This window comes from Patiria miniata, unplaced genomic scaffold, assembly GCF_015706575.1.
Source record: "Patiria miniata isolate m_02_andy unplaced genomic scaffold, ASM1570657v1 HiC_scaffold_7, whole genome shotgun sequence".
NCBI classification, from domain to species: Eukaryota; Metazoa; Echinodermata; class Asteroidea; order Valvatida; family Asterinidae; genus Patiria; species Patiria miniata.
The window spans coordinates 42494529-42512828 of NW_024037074.1; the positions used below are offsets into that span (position 1 = coordinate 42494529).

The 18300-nt window shown below is 40.6% G+C and overlaps 1 protein-coding gene across 1 annotated transcript; it reads left to right on the forward strand.

The window, feature by feature from the left end:
* The first annotated feature begins 8343 nt into the window (after nt 1-8343).
* Nucleotides 8344-16830, forward strand: LOC119746051. Its single transcript, XM_038222816.1, has 7 exons — nt 8344-8446; nt 11256-11321; nt 12665-12791; nt 13303-13404; nt 14271-14657; nt 15519-15653; nt 16343-16830. The coding sequence occupies exons 3-7, from the start codon at nt 12671-12673 to the stop codon at nt 16372-16374; spliced, it is 777 nt and encodes a 258-aa protein (XP_038078744.1). The 5' UTR covers nt 8344-8446; nt 11256-11321; nt 12665-12670; the 3' UTR covers nt 16375-16830.
* Nucleotides 16831-18300: the final 1470 nt, after the last annotated feature.

Consider the following 18300-nt stretch of genomic DNA (forward strand, 5'->3'; position numbering starts at 1 on the left):
AGGGTTAGGGTCCATCAACCTGAACCAGTGGAACAATACATTATTATGTTTCTTCGGACCAATGGGACTTCGGACTATCGAGACGTAACCGAGAATATTCATCATTACTGCTCAAATGTTTCTAAGCATGCCGACGGAATATAGCAGCACTCGAATTCGTCTTATCTGCCGTGCGGTTGCGAAGGGCGATTTCTAAAGGTTACGTAACAATTTATTTTGAATGAAACTGCATGCACATGTTCACGTTGGCGGGCGAAATCTTTGAAAATTAATTTCTCCCGTTGGAACTTGGAAGACCGTATCTTCATGGAACTTTCAGGGTTAATTCCCTTATAATGATCCAAATATGTGCTAAAAATCATTCTGACATGTTCATTACTTTTCGTTGAAATTGGAAAAGTTGAAAAAAAAAAAATTAAAAGTTGTAACACTGGTGTTTGCAACATATGTCAATCTTTTCAAGCATCACGAATATTAATAAGGTTCTTAAATCCATTATGGATATGCAGTGAAAAAAATTGTAGAAAAGCCTCCTTCACGAGTTATTAATTGATAAATATCACCCTCTTTGCCGGCTTCCATTGGTCGATACCAAGACCCACGCCAAGTCACGCCGAATGACGCTAATGAATATGCTAACTATTATGCGCTCCGCCATTGTGTTGCCGGGCCGATATCGGTCAACCATAGCGCCTATGGCGCTATATGATCTTTGCTGAAAACCATGCACGTGGGTTTGGTCGGGAAAAAATCCTAGTCGAAATTTTCTTTGGAGATAGTTTAAGGTATAACACAAGCGTTTGCAACAAAATTAAGCTAAAATTTGGAATATACTTATAGGTGAAATAAGTATTCAAATACTCTTGAAATAGCAACTTTCGGAAATTCCTAGGAATTGATATAAATACATAGATTTTGGGATTTTTTCCAGACTTGAAGGTCAGCTTTACCAGTAAGCAGTATTGAGGTTTCGGCATCGATGACGGCGATTTGTTTCACTGACATGAAGTTTAGAATTTCTTCTTCCATTATAACTTAAACAATTCAATCATACTGAACATATTTCCTGAGAAACAAAACGTTCAAAGGGCAATGATTTTTGGGAGGCATGAATTTCACTGCTCTGTAACTTAAAGCGTCTAAGTACGTAATCGGATTAACTTTGCTTACCAACGGGCTGCCCGCTTCGCCTTCGCAACCATAGTCATGGCTGTTATATCGATCAAGTTGTGTGAAGTAAATTAGTCTGGTGTGTGCTTGAGCTTTTCCTTGTGTCCCCAATTAAGCACAATTTGGCATATTAGCTCGCATGATTTTATTGGATCAAGTAGAGTATTGAACTCAAAGAACAGTTACCAACAAGCAGTGGCGTACGCAGGATTTTTTCAAGGGGGGCGTTTCAAACTTGGATGTCATCATTTATGACGCTAGAAATGAAGATGGTAAATTGTGTTGGCGCCCGAAATAAAAATAGTATCAGTGGGCTAAACTTAACGCTAAAATAAAAGTCGGGAGTTTGTGTTGGCGCCAAACATAGTAAATCGAAAAAAAAAAACATGTTCTGTGTCTTATGATGAACATATGAGTAAAGGGGTCAATGTGGGCAGTCCCCTCCCTCAACAGCATTTAAACAAAAAAAAGAAGAAATTCAAGACAAAAAGTGACACGGGCTGCGGAAGTGCTAGGATCTGGCTAAAATTACTCAGCTTCGTCCCCTGGATCTCATGATTCTCATCCGTTGGGAATCTAATTCTTTGTGTAAACCGCCCCCACCCCTAAGGCCAAACACCAGATACAGGATACAAATGCGCTCTGGTCACAGGGGCGGATTCAGACTGCCATTTGCCGGGGGGGGGCCTAGAATTGTAATGAAGGGTCCAGGACCTGCGAGCGCGCAGCGCGAAGCCCCTATACGGCGTGGGGTCCTGGGCCCGCTTAAGGGCCCCGGGAAAAAATTGGATCGTAGATGCTCTGTGGTGCAATCTGAGGCGTTTCCTGGCCACTTTTCCCCTGATTTTTCCCCTGATGTTTCAAATACATATAGGCCTATGTACTCTTGCTCTTATAAAGTGTCTTCTGTATTCAAAGCTTAAAGTTGAGAACATGCACATAATTTGTAATTGTTCCGCGCTCGGTCACATAACTCTCTTTTCCCTCCATATTTTTACATGGCAAAGGGGGGTGTTTAACAGCCAAAACACCCCCTTGCGTACGCGCCTGCCAACAAGTATAGATTACAGACATCAACAAAACAAAATAAGCTTAAATAAACAAACGAAAAGAGTAAGTGTTAAACTGAAAGAAAGAAATGTCAAAAGCCACGAATCGATAAATTCTTAAATCCCCTTTGTTTGGAAAATCTACTGATTCACAATTGCTTATTAGGCTACACCCATCTTATCCACTAATTCTCATATCACAGCAGGAGTGCTACAAGGCGACATCCTAGCACCCTTCCTGTTTATCATCGTTCTCGACTATGCCTTGGGTAGAGCCATCAATGGCAGAGAGTATCACTCCGAGAATATCGAGAAGGCAACCAGCGGTCACTGAAACGGATCTCGACTTTGCTGATGACATCGCGCTGATGTCTGATCTAGTCGAGCAGGCGCAAGTACTCCTACACCTTGTAGAAGCAGAGTGCTTGAAGGTAGGACTCGGGCTCAACGCAGAGAAAACTGAGTATTTCACCTACAACACGCCCGACCGAACACACTCCATTGAAGACGCTGGAGGGTAGAGAGCTGAATGAGGTCCCCGACTTTAAGTACCTTGGCGCATTGATCAATATTCTAGTGACCAGGACATCAAGGTCAGGAAAGGAAAGGCATGGAGGGCACTGGCTGACATGAAGAAAGTGTGGAGCTCCACCATTAGCCGCAACGTAAAAATCTCTTTCTTCTTGGCAACCATCGAGTCAGTGCTTCTGATGGCCGCGAAACATGGACTCTATAACTCCTACGATGGAGAAGTCGTTCAATGGATGCTACATACGCATGCTCCGAGTGGCGCTCAATGTATCCTGGGAGGACCACGTAACCAATGACGACCTATATGGCGACCTCCCTAGGGTCGGAGACAAAATCGCAGCCAGTCGGATGCAGTAATTAGCAGGCCACTGTTACCGGCACCCGGAGTTGGAGGCACACAAAGTCATTCTCTGGAAACCAACCCGCGGACACAGGAGACGAGGAAGATCGAAAATGTCTTACACCGGGGTGCTGCAAAAGAGTGTTACTTTTCTTCGAGTTTCGAGTTTCGAGTTAAGTTTTCGAGTTTCGAGTTAAGTTTTCGAGTTTCGAGTTAAGTTTTCAAGTTTCGAGTTGACTTTTCGAGTTTCGAGTTGACTTTTCGAGTTTCGAGTTAAGTTTTCGAGTTTCGAGTTGACTTTTCGAATCAGGGCCCTTGCAGTTTCTCCCATTCCATACATAGTTTACATGTAGATGTAAATTAATGGGCCCAACACATTATTTTAACACTAAAATGTTACACAATTCAAAAATACATGTTGCTGCTTAATTTCATTTACTGTCCTATAAATGGAGAGTTAGGGGAAACTTTGAAGCTCTTCCACTGTTCCTTCATCCCCTCCCTTTGAGCACACTGCAGCAACAGAATAGAAATATCCCTAAGGCAATAACCTAGTGGCCAAGCACCTGTGTTTGGAAAAGTGTTAATCAGTGTCAGCATGGAGCTATCTTTATTTATATTCTCACAAATCAGGGGAAAACTTAATCAGCATTCTTCAAGAACCTTACTTTAAACAGAAAAAAAGGCTTTACTGACTTGCAAATATTAACTTTGCATGTGACTAGGCCTATAAAAACTGTCAATTTTTAATCATGAACTTTTAATTGTCTCGCTAACCTGACAAACAGATTTAGCCATGTGTATGAACTCCATGGTGGAATATAAACACATTTAATCTTGTAATCAGTGGACAAGAGCCAGCTGCTTTTGGCATGAAGGAAAGTAGAGAGGTCAACATCCTTTCATAAAACTCAATTAGGGGAAATGAAGAGTAACCTTGTAAAGTGTTCAAAAATATATAACACTTTTTGGATAATTTAACTTTTAAAAACTCTAACCATTTTAAAGCAAACTTGCACAGATTGAGCTTGATAAATCAAGTGCGAGTATATAGCTCCAACTTTAGCTGGTGCTTAATCAACTTTAATTCATGCAGTTATTTATGTTATGCTGTATGGTATTGAATTAAAGGTAATTATGCCTACATGTACACAAACATCCCCAGTAAAGAAAGTTGACACTCATTGGAGGTGTCATAATTTTGAATGTGATTGGGGACGTCATTTATACACCTGTGGGGAATCATATCAGCTGCATTTTGATACCTTGTTTGCTACCAAAGACTTTAAATTTTTCAAGATTGACTACGGTTTGTGACAAATTATGCAGTTTAAAAAGTTGCAAATTTAAAGAGTATGCGAGTTGAGAAGAAATTGCTGCGTGACAATGTGACACTGCCCAAAACGAACAGCAAGGAATATCTATCGCACAGTGCTTGCCTGCATGACAGCATGTGAAATCGAATAACCCCGCTTTGTACAGGCACTGTACAGTCCATATGGGGACAATTACAGGCATTTATTTTGGGTTACGCTGAGGAATTTCTCCAAGCGTATCTCTTAAATTGCAACTTTTTAAATTGCATCGTTGGTCATAAACTGTTGTCAATCTTGGACCATTTGCTGTCTTTGGTAGCAAACGGGGTATCAAAATCTGATAAAATTACACAAAGATGCTTTGTTCATTGTATTGAATTAATATCATGTAAGCATAGAGCAAGGTATATTTAATTAACTTGTATGCATTCCAATGAGCCTAATTGTGTGCTACATGTGCACATGTACAATGTACACCAAGATATGGTCCCTTATTTAACACTACAACTGCAAAATACATGTATAGGTATGGGGTGCTGCTTAATTTTACGTCCATGATTAACGGAGAGGGAAAACTTTGAAGCTTCTACTGTTTCTTCATCCTTTGAGCACACTGCAGTGCAAAGAATAGAAAAATCCCTAAGACATTTACCTAGTGGCCAAGCACTTTTGATTTCCAGTGTTTAGAAAATAATATTGATCATGGAACTACATGTACAGGTACATGTATCTTTATTTATACTCTCACAAGTCAGGTGAAAAATCAATTGGTGTTTTTGAAGAATCTCACTGTAAAACAAAAAAGGCTTTTATTACTGAGTTGTGCAAATGTAAGCCTTGAAACTGTTATATTTTTTATTATGAAGATTTAATTATTGTAATTGCTTATTTTAACCATGTGTATGACTATTAACTCAGTGGTGGATAAACCATGCCTACTCTTACCTCCATGGATAAATCTTGTAACCAGAGCTAGAAGTACAAGAGCCAGCTGCTTTGGGCATTAAGTAGAGAGGTCAACTCGAAACTCGAAAAGTCAACTCGAAACTCGAAAAGTCAACTCGAAACTCGAAAAGTCAACTCGAAACTCGAAAACTTAACTCGAAACTCGAAAAGTCAACTCGAAACTCGAAAAGTCAACTCGAAACTCGAAAAGTCAACTCGAAACTCGAAAAATGAACTCGAAACTCGAAAAGTCAACTCGAAACTCGAAAAGTCAACTCGAAACTCGAAAAGTCAACTCGAAACTCGAAAAGTCAACTCGAAACTCGAAAACTTAACTCGAAACTCGAAAATCCAACTCGAAACTCGAAAAGTTAACTCGAAACTCGAAACTCGAAAAGTTGACTCGAAACTCGAAAACTTAACTCGAAACTCGAAAACTTAACTCGAAACTCGAAAAGTCAACTCGAAACTCGAAAACTTAACTCGAAACTCGAAAAGTCAACTCGAAACTCGAAACTCGAAAAGTCAACTCGAAACTCGAGAAGTCAACTCGAAACTCGAAAACTTAACTCGAAACTCGAAAATCCAACTCGAAACTCGAAAAGTTAACTCGAAACTCGAAAAGTTGACTCGAAACTCGAAAACTTAACTCGAAACTCGAAAACTTAACTCGAAACTCGAAAAGTCAACTCGAAACTCGAAAACTTAACTCGAAACTCGAAAAGTCAACTCGAAACTCGAAACTCGAAGAAAAGAAACCCTCGCTGCAAAAGGACACCGGTGTAGAATCGACAGACGAACTGGCCACCCTGCAAGATCGAATTACTTCGAAAAGCCATACTCGAGCCCGCCTGTGGGCGACCGAGTGAGTGAGTGTAGACAACCCACTTCCAATACTGTAAACGATACAAAACAGTCATCTCCGGGCCCACCTTTCGCGCAGCACCCGTTAGTACTATGAACGAATTCCCGAAAATCGTCTTGTCGTTATATAGCTACAGTCTAACCGGAATGATCCTCCAAAGAGATCCTATACGCCTTTTGTGGAGAGCAACTCATCGGAAGACTCTGGTCCTTACTTATGCGTGGAGCTCCAAAACACACTGAATTGGAAATAGAATAATAAAACACAGCTTGCTGCAGCCGAAGCCCAGAAAGTCATGGGAGTCATCAGGCGGAATGTGTGGAGCTGCCCAGAAGATGTAAAATCCACGGCATAGGGGCCTACCTATCTCAGGTGCGTCCGCACCTGGAGTATGATATGACTGCGTGGGACCCACACACAGAGTGTAACGTCAAAATACTGGACAGAGTCCAAAGACAGTCAGCAATATTCTGCGCAAAGAATTACAGTAGGGAAGGGGCCGTATCATAAGTCCGACGCCTCATAGGTCCGACGCCTCATAAGTCCGAAATTTCGGACTTATGAGGCGTCGGACCTATGAGGCATAACATTTATTTATTCCGCCTCATAGGTCCGACGCCTCATAAGTCCGACGCCTCATAAGTCCGACGTCGGAAAAACGAGGCGTTTATTTGTCGGACTTACGAGGCGTCGGAGCTATGGCGTCAGAGCTATGAGGCATCGGACTTATGAGGCGTCGGAGCTAAAAGGCGTCAGACGTATGGGCCTTTATTTGGTTAGGGGATGCGATTTTGTCGGACCTATGAGGCGTCGGACTTATGACGGACCCTGTAGGCACGGGGGGGAACAGTCACTGGAATCCTGGAGCACCTCAAGTGGGGAGACCCGAAAGAGCGTCGGAAGACTATCAATGCTCTACAAAATCAAGCACGAACTGGTTGCCATATCACAAGGAGAGCACCTCACCTTAAACACAAGAAATACCAGGGGGCACCAACACACTTTTACAAATGACATGCAACCAAGGAAGCCTACTGGAACTCTTTCTTCCCGAGAACCATTACAGAATGGAACAATAATTAAGTTGCCAGCCAACGTCATCAACTCTAGGACACATTCAAGGATAGTGCATCCAATCATGGACAACTAAAAAAGGCAATTTACTAAGGTCATCTCCACACCCATGCGAATTAATATAAGGTCAAACGTTGGTGTGATCCTTGAGTGAATTTTACCGTTTCAAATAACCAGAACCAGAACCAGAGTGGATTGTACTCTTTGTAATTGCCAAATTGCCTTTCGTTCCAAGTCTATGAGGCGCCCTTTATGACTTTATTGCGGAACAAATAAATATAGGATGAAACAAATAAATAGAGGACGTAACAAGCTTCGTTCTATTTATGTTGCAACTCTTCGTCCTATATTTATTTGTTTCGTCCCATATTTATCTGTTTCATCCTATATTGTTTTTGTTCCGTCCTATATTTATTTGTTTCGTCTATATTAACGGGTTCGTAGTCCTACTGTATTTATTTGTGTCGTCCTATATTTATGTTTCACAATGAAGTCGTAAAGGAAGCCTCATACAAGTCGCGAAACGGGGGACAAACTCGCCTATGCTGAATCAACAATGGAGTAAATTTAATGGAGAGAAGTTTGCAAAAGGTGGGGGGGGGGGGCCGCTGGGGGGGGGGGGCCTGGAACATTTCATGGGGGGGGGGGGGGCGTCATGTAGATCAGTGATAATTTTTTTAGAAACTCAAAATCTCAGTGGGGGGGGGGGGGCGACAGCCCCCCCCCCCCCCCTGACGTCCCCCCCCCCCCACCCCCCGTGGCTACGCCACTGCATGGGGGGATGAAGGGGGGAGCAACATTTGATAGTCGCATAGGTAATTGGCGACGGTCTTAATGATTAGTTGGCCTCGCTTTTTATAGAAGAAAATGTCCTCAGATTTACTTCTCACTTTAATAATGTGACTTTCTATATTCTATTTAGTGTAACCTGTTTCAAAAATACAAACAAAAGAACTAAATCTTCAAGCACGTTTGATGAGTTTGCTCTTTATTGTAGAAGCCGCCATCAACTTAACAATAACCGACTTGGGGCAAGTCTATGCCTAAGCTATCCCAGAAACCCTTTGTGATGATGTCATTCAGAGGATCGGGAAATTCCCGTAGCAGTTGATGCTGCGTTATTGATGATTGTGTGTTGTGGCGTTGTTTGCAGATGGTAAGATTACTAAGAAGTGAGAAATTACGTAGCGATTTAGTCTTTACAAACCTGGGAATGGTGCAGTATATAGCTGCTGTTTATCTCTGCACTGTTAGACATCGTATTAAGTATCTTACATGGGAAAAATGGCACGAAACATATGTGGATCAATGAACATGAGTAGTCTATTAAAAGTACTAAGTACTTAGCTGGAGTTACCCAGCCCTGAGTTTTATCATTGGGTAGACAACCCAATGATAAAACTCAGGGCTGGGTAACTCCAGCTACTAAGTACTAGTACGGCCCTAGTTATAGTCTATGGGCGATAGTGTGTCTACGGGCCCGGTTCCTAAGGGAACAAAATCCACTTTTAAATTATTTGACCTACATTGTATCATTATCAAACTAGTTGGCGACATTAAGAACATGCAGGTATGTCATACCACTCATAGATTATAGATAAAGGGCAGGGTTTTGAATTTTTGAGGGAAATTTGGGCATGTTGTTGGGGGTAAAATAACAATGGCAAAACGCAACACGACAAAACGCAACACGAAAATAAAGATGGCGATCACCGCGTGATGTCCATGACGTACCGTGAAGGCGCAAGGCGCACTGAATCGCACGGCACCAACCATAAACCGCGTAGGAAAATCGTAATTTTTAGATAGTGGATATTTTGCCGGAGGTAATGACGGCAACTAACGTTTACTAAAGGTTTGCCGGCGGCAATCCATATCAACAGAGGGCACCATTATAAGAAGTATTAAATCCCACCAAAAATTGAGTAGCACGTTTGGTGTAGTAGATAAGCAACAGCTTTAGTGGGCGGGACGACCCGGGTTCGATCCTGATCCCTGCCACATTTTAAAGGTTTTTTTTCTCATCCCCAAATAAATAAGAATATTCTTCTTTTATTATTTTAACATGTCTTGAACATTTTATTGCAGAGTATTACATTTTCTTTTTCAGATTTGTGGCTCTGGAGGATTTTTTTTTAAGGGAAATAAAGTCCGAAATTATAAAATGGTCTGAATCCCATCTTGTGAATACGAGGTTACAACGATCATATTGACATGGAGCCATACTAAAATTTGTCACCGGAAAATGTTTTTAAGTAAAAAAAAAACAGTAACTGCGCATGTTCAGTGCATATCCAGCAAACTAACGTTTACTAAAGGTTTGCCGTCTCCGGCAAAATATCCACTGCATAATTTTTACCCCAAGAAACTGTTCAAAAGGTTGAAAAGGTCATTTTTGAGTAATAAAAAACACTCTTGACTCTAATTTGATCAAAATTTATACAGGGGCCCTACACTACACGATCGCCAGGCTATGGCCTGTACTGGAGTAGTCTTCGGTCAAGGTGCCAGTGATCGATAGTGGACAGTGCATTGTGCGCCCTCTAATGGCGCAACAATTAGACCAGCATGCATGCTCGCACTATAGCATCTTGGCCATTTCGTATCAGCGGTTTAACTGTTTCTTTACTATCTCCGTAGGCTTTCCTACGGACCAATCAGCGATCGAGAAATAGTTAGAAGGCTCGCCTGCCGGTTGTAAACATACACATCCCATGCTACTTTATCGGGAACCATTCAACGGTCGAGATACTGCGGTGATGATGCACGGAGCTATAGTACAGACGGTCTAATTGACTCAAAATGGCCATGCCCCCATTGCTACGAAATGACCAAGACGTTAGGCCAAAAAAAAAAGTCTCCGGTTTCTGGTATGGAGCTTGCCCAAAAAGTGGTGCGGCGACACGGCTTTTTTTTTTTTTTACCCGACTTTTTTGCTTCAAATGTCGGCTGATGACTGCAAATGGTGCCCGACTAAACTTAGTACAAATAGGCCTATATGGGATTGGGAGTCCAGAGAGGCCACATAAAGCTTATTCTCGACCATAACTCCATCTAAAAACACGTTAAAAATGTGCAGCAGCAGGATTCCAGTCAAACCAGTGAGTTTGGCGGTTTTGAGACATCATCTTTCATTGAAAAAAAACTTTTTCATTTTGCCGACGCGCATGGCTACAGCGACGCGCGCGCACACCAGAAACCGGAGACTTTTTTTTTTGGCCTTAGTGAGAGAATGTTAAAAATCAATTATGCAAAGGCGCTACAGAACATTGCAACTATCGCTCTTGATCACTGACGTCTTGGGTCAAGACTAGCACTGGAGTAGACTCTGCATGCATGCAGAGTACTCCAATGCGGGCCATAGACTAGGGCTAGTCCGCCACATACATGATCATGTGTTAAAATTGTTCGGATATGTTGGATCTATAGTGCATATTTGCACAACCGTAGTCACATGAGTGTTAGGTCGGTATTGTGTAGTTTAGGACACCTTTTTCTTTTTTAAGTTCTTACAGTGTTTTTATCGTTCCAAAGTGACTTTTGCAACCTCAAGCAATCTTCTTTAAGCTCTATAATAAGCCTGGTTTCATAATTTTTAACTGTGGTTCGGTTGCAAATGTGACTTTTTTACTTGTCGTGCTTGTCTGAACTGAGACCCGTGAACGTTACACGCCACGTTCACAGGTCTAGTCTGAACTGTGCGCATCATCGCAGTCCAGCAAAGTCACGGTGCCCTGCAGCCTGCACTGAACATGCTGAAGCCATTGTTATTTTGCATGATTTCGCATTGTCATGATTGTGCGTTTATCGTCGTGTTTTACCCCGTAATTTCGCTCCAAAATCAAAACACTGCCCTCTCTCCACCAAATTAATCCTGCTTCATGATGTCGTCAGCTATTTAGGTGAGTCCAAAAACTAAAAAAGTGTATTTTCGTTCTCTTATACTCTTCTTTTCTTTTTTATAGTCATAGGAACGGGATCCTAAACTACACAATCGCCAGTTATAGGCCAACTTTACTCACACCATGGAGGTACGTGCGTGCTCATCTGCTCATTGTCATAGATTACCGAGCAGAACAATGTTTGAGTAGTGATTTGTATCAAATTGTATGAAGCCTTTACCAGTGGTGTGCATTTATCCCGGGTACCCGTAAAAGAAACCCATCCACAAAATTCAAATCCCGGAAGTTGTCTGAAGGGCTTTGTGGCTTTGCAGTGTGAACTGCAACTTTTGCGAGCGTCAACTGTTGCCTATTAAAATGCACATAAACATGAAATCTGTTTTGGTTTTTCACTCAGCCAGGTTTTCATTTTAAAAAAATCCCCACAAATGGCATTCAAAAACTTATCAATTGTCTTTGTAGTTACTAAGTAATTTGTAAAGTTAATTACGGGTACCCGATCCCAAAATCTGGAACCGGTTCCTGACATCAGTGGTCGGGTACACGGATACCCGGTTCTGATGCACAGCCCTAGCATAAACTATAGGATTACTGAGGCATGCCCTATAAAGATGAGATGTTCAGAAACCTGTCAGCATAACACTTGAGTCAGATAGAAATGTGTTTAAAGAGAGACTTCAATTTGGTATGGTTGCAGTTGTTCATATAAACATACTTTGAAAACCAGTGAAAGACTGGATAACTTGGTGGTGATGTATCATCTTGTCTTGTATGGCTTCAATTTTATTAAAGGGAATATACATCATTTGCTTTTGCTGTAATTTTCAGAAATGGATGGAATTGGGGGGTTGGAAATATATAGCAAATATAGTTACACTGACTTTTTTGAGGTTTTGGGTTCGAAAATGCTATAAAAACCAAGAAAAACAATCATTTTCCTGTAGTCTGGTTCCCTGACTCCATTTAAGAAGAAACAGAGCAGTTTACATATATTGGGGAATTGTAAGGTCAGGGAACCAGTCTAGCTGGCTTGTACCCGTTCATAGGTGTGTAATCGATTGCAAACAAGTGCGATGGTCAACTGGGGCCAGTATTTGGAAAAAAGCCAGTTTTTTCCAACGCTGATCGGCCGATCAGCGTTGGAAATTGATACAAAAATACCACTTTTCTTGAAAATGACAGTATACCAGGTGCATATGATTTTACAGGATGCTTTACACTGTCATTCATGAACAGTCCAGCAAGGTATTTCAAAATGATTTGGTAGTTTTATTTTTTGATGTTTGCAAATGTTGTATTTTCCCTTTAAGAGTAAGTTTTTGGACTCTCAATTTGCAGTGTTGAGAGCCCCCATTGTTTGACTTTGTGAACTCCACAGAAGTGCAAGTCCCACTATAGTCTAATGCGGATTAATGAAGTTAATGTCTCGAAAATGTTTCAATCCTTGCGGTATTGATATTCCCACCATACAGACCTGAATGAAGTCCGACGCCATCATGGAGACATCGATGACACCAAATCTTACCATCAATGAGAAAGACGTCAACAAAGTGGATCTTGGACCTGGACTGCTTGAGACTAAGGAAGAAATCGTGTCAGGTAACATGGAATCAACTGAATCCTAACCCCACACATCCCTAGATGAGACTTTTGAAGCCATCAGCATAAAGACTCTTGTGCTTTAGGAAACCTACCGACAAAGATTTGAATCCAGCAATTTGTGAATGTTTTTGCGATCAATTATTTTCTAGTTGGGAGATATGTAAATTAAACTGTTGGGTTTTGCCCTACACCAACTGTATAACATGCCTAGGGGCTGGTGTATGATCCCATGACACTACTCACTGATCCCTTCTGCTATATTGGAAATGTCATTGGTTGATTGGTTTAGACATGTACATTTTAAAGCAGATGGGCAAAAGGTACGAATCCAACCCATGCAAGCATGTGAACTTTTTCGCACAAGCTGTTGGACAGCACTGAGTAAAATTACGTCCATGAAGGGCTGAACACAGTTCTAAAAAACTTTGTTCATTCCAATGTAATGCAACGGTTGTAATGAGTAAAGTGAAAGGTCCATTTCCTGAATATAAGTTTCTTCTACTTACAGTGAGCAAAACAATTGCTGAAGATACTCCAAGCAGTATCCTGAGCAATGAGTTCCCTAGGGTCATCAGTTTTGATCACGGTAACCTCAACACCAACAAGTTTGGTAAGTATCTCCTCTCCCCCCCCCCCCCTCCCCCCTTCCCTTTCCCCCTCCTGCCATGAAATGATTATATAACACCTTAATAGATTTCTGTCATTTGATTGGTGGAGTTTAGTCACATGACATTGAATCATTTGCCCCATTTCTTTGACAAATATTCCATTGTATGATTTATGTCATACATCATACAATTTGTTTCTATTTACCGTGCATTTTGGCTCCAGTTGTTTTGCTCCATTGCACCCGGGCCTCAATATCGATCGCGGAGCATGAACTTTGCTACTGCTGTGAGATCGCAGCATTAAGCTTTAACCATACATGTACATGGCCACTGTGTCGATCGCAGCCTTTGACACGAACCCATGACAAGAACACTAAACAGTGTTTTGACAGTTAAACTGTTCCACCAGTTATAGACTGATTTTGTTTTTACAATTTTGGACTCAGCTAATGAACTTCTCAAGTTTTACAGTTGCTGACACGCACAGGGGAGTGTGGCCTAGTGGTTAGGTTTTGGGACTCATGATCAGAGGGTCAGGGGTTTCGGGCTGCTGGCCATATGTTGTGTTCTTGGGCAAGCCTCTTCACCCCCACTTGCCTCCCTCTATCCAGGAGTATATATGGGTATAGGCATTAGCTGGGGAGTAACCTGCGATGGACTGGCATCCCATCCAGAGGGAATAGAAATACGTGTATTCTCAGTTGTTTCATGCCAAGGAAGCCAGAGATAAACGCCAGCCTGATGCGTCATCTTGTCTTGTGACAGACTTGACCCTTACTAACACACATATGCAGTTTTGAAAACAAGTTAAAAGATATGAAATCACACTGCAATGCTGTGTTTTCATTATCATCATTTTTCTTTAAAGGTATGTCGACAAAATGCCACATTGTGAAAGAGGGCACAGAGCTCAAAGATCTGACGAGAAGTGCGTTTCGTCTGATGCACGAGAAAGTGAGGCAATTCGGACACTCTCACCTTGCTAGTATCTACAGTCCTTGCAACGCATTGATCGACCGGGTCCAACTGGGATGCGTCAAGTTTGTGCTGCGCTTTAATACCAAGGAGGGCCTGCAGAAGTTCTGGGAGATGTATTCCTCAGGGGAACTGGCACAGAAAATGACAGAGGTTTTCATTACCGATGAACTGGTACCAGGCGACAAGACTGACATATCTGTTCTGCCGACTATTGAACAGAAAGATTTTGAGGCAGGCATGAAGTACTTTGAGGATCTGGAAGAAGCTGAGAAAGAAGGTGACGCACCCAAAACACTTGCAGTTTCAAGATGGAGACATTTTGAGACACAAATTCTACCTTCTCATTTCAATACTCGTTTTCTTTTTGTTAAAGGTAGAGTAGATCATTTGTCATTTGTTTTGTTGAAGCAACAGAAGTGCTCAAAAACTGGGGGTGCTTATACCTGATGAAGTTTTAGCATTGTAAATGCTGTATATTCTAAGAAAACAGTATTCTAGGATCTCAATTTCAATTCAAAGTTGCCGAGTCACATTTTGAGTCACATTTTGAATTGCGCCCGAAATCAGCATCCACAACACATTCTCATTCAGCTGATTGCCGCTACGCGATGACACTTACTGAACCAATGAATAATAGCAACCGCATGCGCTAGTGCATCGTGTCAACGCTTGCGTGCACCCATTCATGGATTTGACTAATTACACAATTTCCAAAAATGTGTCACTTGATGCATCTTTGGATATGACCTTCTTTTATTGCTTTCTTCAAAATTACATCATCCCAGAAGGAATAATTTCGCAGGGTGTTTAGTGCCATTACTATCTTTAAATCAAGTAAGCTTTTTAACAATAATTTGGTCAGTTACTTTTTGGATAGCTGCAAATGATCTACTCTACCTTTAACTAAAGAATCTTTGTACTGAATTAAAACAGCAAAAACAGCTGAACATCACCAAGTCTACCTGTTGGTAAATTTTGCACTATGACTTTTTAACCGGTAAATCTGGTATCAAGATTAAAGTCTTAGTTCCAGGTTCTTATTTCAGGCCCCAGCCTGAAGACTCGAGAAACTTTGAGAGCTGAAACCTTGTTATGAATATTGATTCAAAATCTAACTAAGGTATTCATTCAATTCCAGCTGAAGAGAGACGCCGATTGCGAAAGGAGAAGAAAGCGATGTCTGGAGAGCAGAGTTCAGGACAGGACCAAGAGCAGCCTGGTACCTCAGAGATGAGCGACGAAGAAGAAAGTCCCGACACATCTGAGTATGAAGGTAATTTGATTTTAGATTTGTCATCATGAATTTGTGGAAGCTGAGTGTTTCAGCTAGCAGGACAGATTTAAAGGGACTTTTGGTCAAGAATCTGGTTAATATGTTTATGATGAAACTATGCTCATGCTTTCTCATCTTTCTCATAATGACTCTTTAAGTATGTGTTGGGGTGTTTGTTTGTTTGATTGTTGTGGCAACAAAAGACTTTGGGAAAAAGCCCTTACTGTGCATTATGGGTTCATTGTCTGTAACAGGTTGCTAAAAACTGGCCATTTAGAACACTTGACCTGCTGTTACAAAAAAATAACAATAAATAAAACAAAAAAGTAAACAACCCAACACCCAAACAAACCGACAAACGAAAAATTTATCCTCTCAAGACAACAAAATGACAAGATATAAAAATAGAACTAGAACAACAATCTTTTTATCATATATGGTGATAATATATATTTCAGGAATTGGACTAAAAATCTAAGACTTGATGGCAAATGTTCAAAAAGAGGTTTGTCTAATTAGCTTTCACAAATATTTTTGCAAAGCCTACAGAAACAAATATTGTCTCCTTGACAAGCCTACTTTTAGTCAGAGCTCTTCTCAAACTAGAGCTCAATCATGAGTACACATTTATTTTTCATGATTTCATTGTCCTATGGTTTTACTGAATTATTTTTGATTATTTTTTATAGATTCCATGGAATATTCTGATGAGGAGAAATGATTTGCATATTTCATGCTCGATCTTCACACTAATAAGATGAACCAACAAATTGAAGCTACAAACAGGTTTAATGACACTATTTGTGTACTGAGATAGTTCAGATGTTTGGTGTTTTTTCCTTGTTGTAATAGGCATGTAAATGGTTTTATTTGCAGAAATTCCAGCATTTTAATAAAAGACAATTTTAATACACTGTTTCGGTTTTTGTAAATTTCGCTAAGCCTATAGTCTTAAAACAATGGGAAAATATCAACAATCAGTTTTTATATTGGACAGACATGAAATGCTTATTTCGGTGAAGGTGAACATGCCTATTAACGTGTAAACTTTCATTTTTGCCACAACAAAATTCGACCGGAAATATGTAAACACAAACTACTACTATGATACGTATGTATAGCTTATTTGGTTTGTGGATACTTTTTAAGTCATCCTTATCATTTTGGTGTGTGTGAATTTTGAAAAAAAATTAATGGCTCCGCTAACCACAGAATTCCCTGCTTACGATCACCATTCTGTGCCAACAGCGGTAGCAGAAAAATTCCGTGCTAACCCTGTTATCACAGAATCCTTAGTACCGATGTATGGATGTATGCATGCGCGTAAGCCAAAATTCCTTGCTAACCCGTGAAATGCGTTTGCCTTAAGCATGGAATTTTATGGTACAGTAAGCAGGGATTTTTCGCTAACAGTAAGCAGAGCATTGGAATTGAGCCCTGTGTACTTGAAGAAGCGAGTAATTCCTTTGAGTTGTGAATTGATTCCCTGGCCCCGTTTCAATAGCTTATATAAATTATATACATCATGTCAAATAAGGGTGTTTCTTGTCAAATAAGGCTTTTTGTTAATTATGCATAATTTATCTCATTTTGAATTGTACTCACTTTCTGTACTCTTTACACTGCACCTTTTCGGTTCATTGTTTTTGTGGGTTAATTAAGATTGGATTTATTGCATTATTGTTATCACATCAGTTGGGTTCAAACTATATTTTACAGTACTGAAATAGTTTTATTCCAAAGTTGTGTCGTTGTAAGGTCTTTGTAAAGTACCGCCGCAGTCTTCTCAATCTTGATCGCAATCTTAAAGGCACAAGATCATTCATTAATTTTGAAAGCATAAGAAATTTGAAGATGCGAATACCTATCACCAGCACTCCACACTGGTGAAACAAGAATTTAAAACTTGCCTCTAAACAGATATCCCAGAAACTGTAAATGATTTATAACCCAGATAGTTCTCTACCTAGCCAACGAGGAGGTGGAACTAAATAAAATTCTGCTTCTATTTTCATAAATTGGTATGTACATGTATAGGGTTAGTTGTAACTTGCAAAGTAGTACTACTTTTTTATTACGTTTTTTTTCTAGTAATTTTATTCAAGTACTCATCAATAGTACTTCAAAACAATGAAGCACATAATAGCATGATTCTTACTAATATGCAGGCAAATTAGCAAGGCTATGTTAATGAAGACAACTAAAATTAGATCAGGCAAATTAAAATTGGATTTATTTGTCCTGTGTACCGTGAGTTCATATGTTACGGGCCTTCTATCTGATCCTCCAATCGTTGCACTGGCTCCCCATTTCACAGCGAATTGAGTTTAAAATTCTGCTCCTCACCTTCAAAGCCAAACATGGTCTTGCATTGCCCCGACATACCTTAGTCAGGGGCGGATCCATGGATTTTTGCAGGGGGTTCAGGCCCGTCAGATTTTTAAAAATCTGTTCTGAAATGTTGACTTTTTTTTTTCTCCGGACACTTGGCCTTCGCAAAATCATGACCGCGCCTTCTCCTCAGCAGCGCCCCAACTTTGGAACAGCCGCCCCGGCACTAAAGTTCATGATGCTTCATCACTAAACGCATTTAAGTGTAGATTGTATAAAGACCTACATGTACCTGTTCGCATCAAATAGTACTAAA

Excerpts from the sequence above, each read along its gene's own strand:
- LOC119746051 (XM_038222816.1), top strand. The coding sequence starts at position 12,671 with ATGAAGTCCGACGCCATCATGGAGACATCGATGACACCAAATCTTACC. Across the intron at positions 14,658-15,518 it reads GGAAGAAGCTGAGAAAGAAG|CTGAAGAGAGACGCCGATTG; the intron begins GTGACGCACCCA and ends ATTCAATTCCAG. Across the intron at positions 15,654-16,342 it reads CGACACATCTGAGTATGAAG|ATTCCATGGAATATTCTGAT; the intron begins GTAATTTGATTT and ends TATTTTTTATAG.